The 10,811-nt window shown below is 49.1% G+C and overlaps 1 protein-coding gene across 1 annotated transcript; it reads left to right on the top strand.

Annotated features, from left to right (window-relative positions):
• Positions 1–2,449: 2,449 nt before the first annotated feature.
• On the top strand, positions 2,450–10,115 carry OTOL1 (otolin 1). The gene is made up of 5 exons (XM_048314588.1): positions 2,450–2,613; positions 3,871–4,182; positions 6,309–6,398; positions 7,201–7,272; positions 7,417–10,115. Exons 2-5 carry the CDS (start codon positions 3,879–3,881, stop codon positions 8,310–8,312), a joined length of 1,362 nt encoding a protein of 453 aa, XP_048170545.1. The 5' UTR covers positions 2,450–2,613; positions 3,871–3,878; the 3' UTR covers positions 8,313–10,115.
• Positions 10,116–10,811: the final 696 nt, after the last annotated feature.

The raw sequence follows: 10,811 nt of genomic DNA, 5'->3' as shown, positions 1-10,811 counted from the left end.
CAAAGGGAGACCCCGCTGGAAAAGGGGAGCCAGGTAATTTTATCCCTTCTCCTTTTGGCTGTCTCGAGTTCTCAGAGGAGACAATGGGCGCGTTTCTTAGCCCAGGCCTCCCGACAAAGGAAATCCTGGAGCGGGGTTTGCGATAACACCTGGGGGAATATGTTCTACACTCAATTTCTGTGTCCATGAACTGCTGAAGACACAAAGATTTTTAACTTCAGTTTGAAACCTGGAGTTCCAGTGTTAAAAATGGTCATTGATTTCAAAAAAGGACAGCTGGAATTCCAGATCCAGCTGCTTCCAGCAGTACCAACGAGTGCTGGAGCAGGTTCCACCACAGGAGCTGAGCCAAGCCTGTGTCCCACTCAGGGTTAGAGCATCTCCCTGCGAGACTCCTGATTAATTTATTGGGAATAACCTGGAAAGCTGAATTAATCCAGCCTGGGATGTTTAGTAATAGACTTTCCTTAATCAACTTTTTACTGCTGAATGCTGGAGACTCTTGTGGAGGAAAGGAGGGATTGCAAATAAATCAGGGAGGATTAGGATTCTCTCCACCTAAACTAAAGGAGAACTGATTATTTTCTTGCCTGGAACCAGCAGCTTTCCTTGTCTGGCTGCTGAGCTTGGAGGGTGCTGGGATGTAGGGAATTCAGCCTGGAGAAGTGAAGGGGTTTCCTTGCTTGGGTTTGCCCAGGACAAGGCAGCCTCACATCCCTGGGTTTGGTACTGAGCTCTGAGCCAGGCTGGGAAACCTCAGAACAAACAGAATTTCAGAGCCACCGGGCAAGGAAACTGTTCCTGAGGACAGGGAGAATGGCCTCAAGTGCAGGAGGGCAGGGTTGGATGGGATATTGGGAAGGAATTCCTGGCTGTGAGGGTGGGCAGGCCCTGGCACAGGGTGCCCAGAGCAGCTGGGGCTGCCCCTGGATCCCTGGCAGTGTCTAAAGCCAGGCTGGAGCAGCCTGGGACAGTGGAAGGTGTCCCTGCCCACGGCAGGGAGTGGCACTGGATGGGGTTTAAGGTCCCTTCCATCCCAATCCACTCTGGAATTCTGTGATTCCCTTTCCATGTGTTGCTTTCATGATCCCACAGAACCCTTCCCACACTCCCAGCTTGGGGAGGGGAGTGTGATGCCAAATCTGCACTTTAAATACTGAGAGGGAAACCCAGACCTTGCAGGAACAAATGGACAAATTCCTTCTCCTTTGGGTCCTCGCTGTCCAGACAAATTCCTGCTGAGTCCGGTGGTAGCCGGTGAGACGAAAGAGGAGCATCCCTAAATCCCTAAAAACTGGTGCTGGGGGAAGAGCCAAAACACCCCAGCAGCACCCCAGGCTGAGGGAAGGGTTGGATTTCCTGGGATTTCAGTGTCACTTTGCCAATCCCCCCTTGTCTCCCATGCAGGCTCTCATTGGCCACGGGAGCAGCTGGGACAAAATAAAACTGATTCTCTCCCAAAATGCGATTTCCTTTTTCCAGGTGCCGTGGAGGGGGGGTCCTCCTGGGAGCAGGAGCCGTTCTAAGGTAGGAGAGAGTGGTAGAATTGAAGACATAGTGGCAATAGGATTTGTCTCCAGAAAAATTCCTCTCTGTAATCAATGTGTAACTGCATGAGGATTAGGGTTTGGTTTTCCCCTCACACATCTAAGAACTAGAGATAATTCAACGAGATAAAGTGCAGTCGTCTCCCTGATATTTAAAACTGGTGGATTGGGGTTCAATTCCTGTTGTGAACTGGAATATTTAAATCCCATAATTTTAGGGAGCACACAACAGAACAAGTGAATTATTGCCATGTTATTATGGGAAATATGTTAATAATTAGGAGATGTTTAGCTCCAATTAAATATAGATTAATTCTATGAATTATATGGCCCTGCAGCAAAGTTTAATTCTTCCTATTTTGTGTCCACTGTGAATTATAATTTTAGTGGGGGGAATGCAATGAATGATTTTATATTCAGTGGTGGTGAATTAATGTCATAATAAAGCCCAAAATTTCAGTTTTATTCAAGTGCTTTTATTTAGAATCACAGACTGGCTTGGGTTGGAAGAGACCTCAAAGATCATCTTGTTCCAACCCCCTGGCATGTAAAAAAATTCCTAAAATAATTATTTAAGAATAACTAATATAGGAACAATCTTACCCATTAACATAAAAATCTGTTTAGTGATTCCTTGCTCTGAGCACTTCATTTTTTCAGGCTGCTGAGGTTAAATTATGTTTTTCCAGTGTTTGACAGCAATCCATCAATCCGGCTGCAGAACTGGAGGGTGGCTGGGTTTAGGGCTTGTAGTGCATGACAGGAAAACTCAGGAATGGTTTGGATGGGAGACCGGATTTAGAACTTCCCCATAAAGTTACTAAATCCCTAAAATCTCTGGGTTTTTTTGGTGTGGAAATGATGGCTTTATTTACTTATCTCCAGCTGTTACAGGACACTCCCGCATGAGGATACTGTTCAAAAGGAGAATTTTAGGGTTTTTCCCTCTCCCCAGGCAGCAGATGATCCTTTTCCTTCGTTGCTGCAGCTGCAGGCTCTGGCTGCTCCCTGCCTGCCTGTGCTGAGCATCTCCCTCCACACCAACTTCCCGGGAAAACCCTTCATGGTAAGGCTGGCAGGGGCTGCTCGGAAAAAAAATCCCAGCCTTGGACAAAAATCTGTGCATGGAATTCCATCCCAATTCAACACTCATGGAGGAGGGATAATTGTGGATTGAATGGTCCCAATGGGCGGCAGTGACCACTGGGGATTTTATGTGGGGAATCAATTTGCCATTAAATGATTTTATTTTGTTTGAAAATGGGGAGGGAAAAAAAAAAAAAAATCACTCTTTCCCCTACAACGGAATTGTTAAAGATGGAAAGGTTCTAATCCAAATGCCTGGTTGGAGCCAGGTCTGCTTTTGCCCTCTGGATGACAGGGATTGGGGGGGGTCTCCCCTGGAGGTTTTCCCATGCAGTGGAATGCTGTGGCTCCTGAGGAAGGTTGGGTTTCAGCTTCAGCAAGAAAGGGACTCTGTTCCATTTGCATTTACAGGTGGGGACCCTGCTTTAAAAAAGGAACAAAGGTGCTTTTTGTGATGAGTCACCTGAGAGGCAGCACCTGTCCTATAGGAGAACTGGGGCCTTCTGACTTTGTCCTTTCTTGCTGGGTCAGCTGAATCAACACCTCAAAAATAAAAAGAGCATATGCGAAAGTTTACACTAAAAAATATCCAGAAAATCAGGCAGAAACAAGGAAAAAAATCAAGATAAAAATTCTGGAATACTTGACATTGATGCCAAAGTACCTGGGTTTGGAAAACTTGATGTTCCATTTTGTTTCCACTTATTCTTTTACAGCAAAGCTTTTTATTGTGTGCAGTTGGACTCTGAAAACATTATGGAATTCTCTCCATATCCTTCCAGGACCTAATGGGGGTTACAAGAGAGCTGGAGAAAAACTTTTCCCAAGGGCACGGAGTGACAGGACAATGGGAATGGCCTTGAGCTGAAGAAGGGCAGGGCTGGATGGGATATTGGGAAGGAATTGTTCCCTGGGAGGGTGGGGAGGAGCTGGGATGGAATTCCCAGAGCAGCTGTGGCTGCCCCTGGATCCCTGGCAGTGCCCAAGGCCAGGCTGGACATTGGGGCTGGGAGCAGCCTGGGACAGTGGAAGGTGTGGAAGGCATGGAATGGGATGGGATTTAAGCTCCCTCCCAAAACAACCCGGCCTTGAGCATTTCCTGGCACGGGGCAGCCACAACTTCTCTGGGAAAGCAGTGCCAGCGCCTCCCCACCCTGAGGTGCTTGTCCTTCTGGCTTTAGGGAAGAGCCGAAGGCTGTTGAGCAGGGATTTACTGTCTGTGTGTGTTTTCCCACAGCAGCTGCCATGTGGGGCTCCCCGGGGCCCATCCCGCTGCTCCTGCTGCTCGCTGCGCTCCCCGTGCTCGCGGCACTGAAGGTGACCCCAGCCGTGCACTACACCAAGCCCAAACCTTCCCAGCTGGCGGCCTCCGCCGCCTCTGTCCCGGGGAAAGCCCCATTCCCAGCAGCGCCGGGCAGAGCCGAGCTCCCCACGCTCTTCCCCTGGGAGAATTCCACGCTGGACTCGGCCGAGTTCTTCTTCAACTGCTGCGACTGCTGCCCGCCCGCCGCGGGGCCGCGGGGCCGGCCGGGCCCACAGGGCCCCCCAGGTGCGCTGAGCCCGCTCTGCGGGGCACACACACCGCAGCCAGGGGCTTTTCCCTCGGCACACACACCGCAGCCAGGGGCTTTTCCCTCGGCACAGACACCGCAGCCAGGGGCTTTTCCCTCGGCACACACACCGCAGCCAGGGGCTTTTCCCTCGGCACACACACCGCAGCCAGGGGCTTTTCCCTCGGCACACACACCGCAGCCAGGGGCTTTTCCCTCGGCACGCACACCGCAGCCAGGGGCTTTTCCCTCGGCACACACACCGCAGCCAGGGGCTTTTCCCTCGGCACAGACACCGCAGCCAGGGGCTTTTCCCTCGGCACAGACACCGCAGCCAGGGGCTTTTCCCTCGGCACACACACCGCAGCCAGGGGCTTTTCCCTCGGCACACACACCGCAGCCAGGGGCTTTTCCCTCGGCACACACACCGCAGCCAGGGGCTTTTCCCTCGGCACGCACACCGCAGCCAGGGGCTTTTCCCTCGGCACGCACACCGCAGCCAGGGGCTTTTCCCTCGGCACACACACCGCAGCCAGGGGCTATTCCCTCAGGAGAGCACTGGGCAGGGCCTGTGCAGTGTGTGAGGGGAGATCTCAGCAATCTGCAGCTCTTCCCGAGGGGCAGCCCCGATCTGTGCTCCCTGTGACCGGGACAGGACGCAGGGAGCGGCTGGAGCTGTGCCGGGCGCGGTTAGGTTGGATGTTAGGATTTTTGGACAAGGTTCTTCCCTCAGAGGGTGCTGGGCACTGCCCAGGCTCCCCAGGGAATGGTCCCGGCCCCGAGGCTGCCAGAGCTGCAGGAGCTGCCTGGGATGTGCAGGGTGGGATTTGGGATGTCAGTGCAGGGCCAGGAGTGGGGCTGGATCATCCATGTGAGTCCCCTCCAGCTCAGGATATTCCCTGATTCCGTAATTCTACGGAATGTGGAATGTGATCCTGCCTTGTGTAATCCAGAGCAGAAAAGTGCATGGCAGCCGCATCCTGGAAGTTACAAACCACCAGTGTGGGTGGGAATTCCCCAAAAAGGAATTCTCTGCCTGTGGCACTGTCCTTGGGACCACAGTGGGGTGGGACTATCCCAAATGCCTGCTGGCAGGAGGCTGTGCTCCTCAATTCTCTATCCCTGCCCTGATCCGCTTGGATTCACAGATTTTATTCCACATTCACTTCAACCATGGCCCAAAAATATCTTCAAGCAGTTTTGCATCTTTACTGAAGGTTTCTTTTCTTTTTTTTTCATCTTTTTTTTCTATTGGAAAAGAGGAAATTAAAAAAAAAAAAAGGGTTCAATTTTAAAAATAAATAAATAAAGCACAAGAAGCAGCCCTTTATAAAGTACCTAAATATTTCCTAAAATACACTTTGTCTCTTCTTTCTGCTGCTAAAATGCACATCCACAGAGCACCTCATTCTGCTCCTGCTCTAATGAATAGTGCATTAGTCTGCAAATGTTCACTTTAATAGCACTAATGTTGGAGATAGGAACTGTTCATCTGAGGAAAGGTGGGAAAATCATGAAATAAGTCTCCTTTAATCCAATGTACTCCAGGGATTTTCACTTCCCGTGGTTTGGGAAGGGTTGGCTCATGGAAATTGTAGTGGCTGCAAAGGAAGTTTGGTCTCACATTTGTTGATAGAAAAGTCCTTGTGCTGATTGAAGGTGTCATGAACCCAGACAGGCACTGGGAATCTCTGGATTCCCAAGGGGGTGGAAAAGTGAAAGGATTTCAACCCCTCCTTTCTGCAGCAAGGAGCTCTCAGCCAGGTTCCACTTCTGTACTTGCAGAATTAATTCTCCTTAAGGAAAGGGACAGTTCCAAAGCTGTGGCGGCTCCTTGGATGTGCTCAGATATTCAAGACAGATTATTTCTGGTGTTTTATGAACCTTGGAGCTCCTGTGGCTCTGAGGCAGCTCAAAGTTGGTTTTAAAAAGTCTTTAACTACAGCGCAGAGTGAAATGCAAAGCTGTGAGATTTGATGATGTCAAATAAAACAAGCAGCTCTTCCCAAGGTGATGGAATCACCTTATACACACTCCTCAATGCCTTTTTCCTTAGCTATTACTGAAAATGTTATTTACAGAGTTAAACCTTGGAGTTACTGAGATAATTTTGTTGCTTTTACAGGTCCCAAGGGGGAGAAGGGAGATGCTGGGCTGCCAGGGCTGCCGGGAACTCCTGGTCCTCAAGGTCCAAAAGGATCTAAAGGAGAAAAAGGTAAACCAGACTGATGGGAAATGCTGTTGTCTTCATTTTTCAAAGCAAAAATACTGCTAGGGATTGAGGCCTGGAGAGGTTTAGCTGGCATTAGTGCAGGGACAGGAACTCAGGTGGTGGCACTGTTTGTTCAGGTGGAATAGGAGCAGCTGCTCATAAAGATCTCACTCCAAACTTCTTGTTCTGAACAGGAGTTCAAAATCTGAGTTCAGTTTGCTTTGGCTTAGGGACAGAAATAGGAGAAAACCACCCCAGAAATTGTGTGCAGGTGTAAAATCTGCATTTCAATTTAAATATCTCAGGCAAAATCACTTCCGTTGAGATGCTGAGCAATCATTATCCATCAGAATTCCTGAAAGGAAACCCTTCCCTTCATACGGGGCTTGGAGAAGCTTTGTCCTGGCAGGATCCTGCTGCTGCCTCTGGAGAATCACCCCCGGTCCCAGCAGCAGAGCGAGGTACTCTTCAGTCACTGCAGCCCCTTAGGCAGTGATTTACTCCTGGAAAAAGGCTTTTGGCCACTCCGGAATGAGGAATGCAGAGCTGTCATCATCTCCATCTTCCATGAAACAGCAGCAAGTGCCTCCCAGAGGGGCAGAAATCTTGGAGTGAGGTGGTGCTCAGGGCTGTGGGATCCAGCTGAGGCTCCTGAAGGTGTTTCCTTAAAACCCTCATTGCTCATGTCTGGTTTATTAATGAAGTGAGGGACACACGCAGATGGTCCCAGTGGGGTGTGATGTTTGCTGTGCTGCACACACCAGCACCAATTAATTAATTAATAATTCATGCTGGGATGTCCTAGGAGGAAAAGGGGAGCAAGGGGAGCGAGGAGTGAGTGGAAACCCCGGTTATCCAGGGAAACCTGGGCCGCAAGGTAGGTCTGGGAAGCCAGGATTGCACTGACCTTTCCCTCTGCTCCGGGTTTTACAACAGCATGGAAGGACCAACTGCTCTGGATGGTCCTTCCATCTCCAGAGCAATCCAATTTTATTATTTGGAATTTTCTTTCCCCCCCCAGGTGAAGCCGGAGCCAAAGGCAATAAGGGCAGCTACGGCTTCCCTGGACTGAAGGGACAAAAGGGGGCTAAAGGGGACACCTGTGACAACGGGACCAAAGGAGACAAAGGGGACAGGGGGGATCCTGGAGAGCCGGGAGCGGGCGGGGAACAGGGAGACAAGGGGGAAAAGGGGGACACGGGGGAAAAGGGATACTGTGGGGAGCCAGGTGGGAGAGGGGCCAAGGGAGACAGAGGGGAAGGGGGCACCAAGGGGGAAAAGGGCAGCAAAGGGGACACGGGCACTGAGGGCATCCGGGGGGCGGATGGCAGACAGGGAGAGAAGGGCGAGCAGGGCTGCAAGGGTGACAAAGGGGACCTGGGCCCCGTGGGCACGGCGGGCCCCAGCGGGCCCAAGGGCGACCCTGGCACCAAGGGCGACCGCGGCGGCCCGGGCAGGAAAGGCTCCCGCGGGGCCAAGGGTGCCCGTGGGGACGTCCCCAAGCCCCCGCGCTCGGCCTTCAGCGCCGGCCTGTCCAGGCCCTTCCCTCCTCCCAACGTGCCCATCAGGTTTGACCGCGTGTGGTTCAACGAGCGCGACGATTACAACCCCGCCACGGGCAAGTTCAACTGCAGCGTGCCCGGCGCCTACGTCTTCTCCTACCACGTCACCGTGCGCGGCCGCCCCGCACGCCTCAGCCTCGTGGCCAGCAGCAGGAGGGTAGCCAAGGCCAGGGACACCCTCTACGGGCAGGACATCGACCAGGCCTCCTTCCTGACCATCCTCAAGCTGAGGGTGGGGGACCAAGTGTGGCTGGAGGTTGGGAAGGACTGGAACGGGCTCTACGCCGGCGCGGAGGACGACAGCGTCTTCACGGGGTTCCTGCTGTACCCTGATGGTTTTGAGGTTGTGCTATAAGTTTATAGCGTGAAGATAATACTGAGGAACATCTTTTCCCTCTGCTGTGAGAGGAGAAAAGGGTAGCACGTTGGTTTAGCTGTTATTTCCGTGATATTTGAACAAAAATGTTTCTATTTGCAAGGTATGGATTAGTTTGAAGAAGTCGCACGTCCTTTGTTCGTTGTCCAAACAGCAGCAGGACAAGCACGGGGAGGGCATTTCCCATCACAGTTTGTAATAAGCATATTCATGTCATGGAATGGAACTCCCTTCCCAGCTCCTGCAGTCCTTGCATGGTCCAAACCCCTCTAGGAATCAGTTGTGATCACCTCTGATTTCACTAAAAATGCTACAGTTTGATTTATAGAGCTCAGCCAGATGGGAACATGAGCAGTAGGTTCCTTGAAATCACCTGAAAAGATTTAAAGTTCTTCTCTCATTGAATCAGTATTATTTAGTGCTTTAGTCTTGGTCATGAATTGTATAAAAATTTGTCTAAAAGAGTATTAGATCAGTGTAAAAACCCTCCTAACTGTTGGTCTTAAAAATAAATCTGAAACTTTCAAAAGTAGCTGAGAGATGAATATTTTACCTTATTGGCCTACTCACACCTCCAGTTTCTGAGCCTCTGATGCTGTGGGATCATCCTTGGGCAGCCAGGAACAGATTTTGGAACCCACTCGAGGTTTTGTGATGGCCCAGAGGGTCTGAGGGCACATTAAAAAAGCCTCACGGAGACCATTTCACCAGAAAACCTTAATCCAAGCTGTTTTCCACCTTAAAAATGTTGAAGTGTAAAAAAAAACCCCTCATTTTGATCTGGTTTTCCTCATTTTTCACGCCGTGGCAGAATGACAATGGATTGATTGAGGATGTGCTTTGTCTCATTATGGAGCCCTGCTAAAAAAAAAATGGCAAAATATTTGTTCCCTTTCACTTCTGCTTCTATTAGCAGGGATTTGTGTGGTAAAACTGTCTCCTCTTCAGGCTGCAGTGAAGCATTTTGACACTGGTGGAAGAAAATAAATGCTCAGGGTTCTAATCAGGCGAGCAGCTCTTGTCAATTATTATGAAAAATTATTCCAAGCTGACACAAGGCCATAAAAACACCCCTTTTCTGGTGTGTTCCATGGTTTTTAATCAAATATTCCACAGATTAACACTTAATTCCATGATTTTAGTGGCAGGACTGGGTTTTTTAACCAGAGGAACAGCAGCAGCAGCAGCAGCAGCACTTTGCTTCTCCCTGTGCTTCCTGCCCTGGCTTTGGGGCTTTCTAGGTGCTCTGTGTTGCCAAGCCACTGTTCCCATCAGGAATCTCCCCAGCTGAGCTGTGTTTGCCCCGGAACGAAGCAACACGATAATCCAAATTTCTGCATTTCAGCTGAAATAGGCCTTGGTTTTTTTGGGAATTCTGTAGCTTTACTTGCAGCTGCTTGGCTGCTGAAAGGTTTTCCTTTTTGAAAGGAGGGAAAACACCTTTTGATTGGAGTTAAAGGGGATTATGGTGTGAGCACTGCCGGTTTTCCAGTGGTTTGTAAAATGCTGGAGCTGCTTAATAGGGAATATTTATGGTGGTGTTCTCTAGGTAGAGCCACTGGTGTTCATTCCCAGGAAAAGCTCTGCCACAGTTCTGTGTGCCCTGTCTGAAAGCTGCAGTTTCACCAATATTCCTTGAAAAACTTTCAGGCTGGAAGTGTCTGCACCAGGAAAAGATTCAATGTGGAAACAAGAAGGGTTTGCTGCTGGGTGGTTTTCTATTAATATCATCTGTTAGATTCCTAAACTTAGATGTGGATATTAAAAGTTTCCAAGTCTATTTTGGGGTAAATTTGAATCACTTGGCTCATTTTAATGACTTCTTTGAATTGCTCTTTTTTTTTTTTTTTTTTTTTTTTGTAAATAAATCCTCTTTCAAGCAGAGATTTTTCCATTTTCTGGGTGAAACTCTTCTTGCTGCAGCCAGAACTTCCACACTTTTCTCCTTTAATGGGAAATATTTTATTTCATTAAGATAAAGTTGTGGATGGACTGAAAATGCGCTGGCTTTGTTTCAGCTCATCTTTCTCAGTTTAATCTTTGGTTTGCAGCCTCTAAACCAATCTGGTTTTAGTCTGAGCTTCTCCAGACTTTGCCTTATTTAAAAAGGGGAAAAAAGAGGAATAAGTCATCCTAAAACTCAGATATCTCTAAATTATATTTTTATTCGTGGTTAAAGTGTTTGATGGGAGATGGGTCATTTGAAAAGAGAATTTATTTTAACTTTTTTTTTTTTGTGAAGGGAGAGGAGAGAAAGAAAAAGCAGCTCTGGGTGGTTCTCTCCTGTTTTTTTCTGGTAAAAGATCAATGTAAATATAAATGTGTCTTTTCTGCACAATAAAACATTGATTTACTCCTCTCTTTGAAGCAGCTCTGGGGCAGTGGGGGAATTTCTGGTGCACTTTTCTCCCTGCCAGCGGAAACATCCTTTTTTTTTTAATTGCTAAATTCTCTAGAGCTGCCTCTTGCCCACCTTTC

Source organism: Corvus hawaiiensis, chromosome 10 (assembly GCF_020740725.1).
Source record: "Corvus hawaiiensis isolate bCorHaw1 chromosome 10, bCorHaw1.pri.cur, whole genome shotgun sequence".
Lineage (NCBI taxonomy): Eukaryota > Metazoa > Chordata > Aves > Passeriformes > Corvidae > Corvus > Corvus hawaiiensis.
The sequence above is the reverse complement of the archived record's forward strand: the minus strand, read 5'-3'. Positions and strand labels throughout refer to the sequence as shown.

Bases quoted from the DNA above. Each gene is read 5' to 3' on its own strand.
- OTOL1 (XM_048314588.1), top strand. From the start codon at position 3,879: ATGTGGGGCTCCCCGGGGCCCATCCCGCTGCTCCTGCTGCTCGCTGCG. The intron at 4,183-6,308 runs GTGCGCTGAGCC...TTGCTTTTACAG, and splicing joins GGGCCCACAGGGCCCCCCAG to GTCCCAAGGGGGAGAAGGGA. The intron at 7,273-7,416 runs GTAGGTCTGGGA...TTCCCCCCCCAG, and splicing joins AGGGAAACCTGGGCCGCAAG to GTGAAGCCGGAGCCAAAGGC.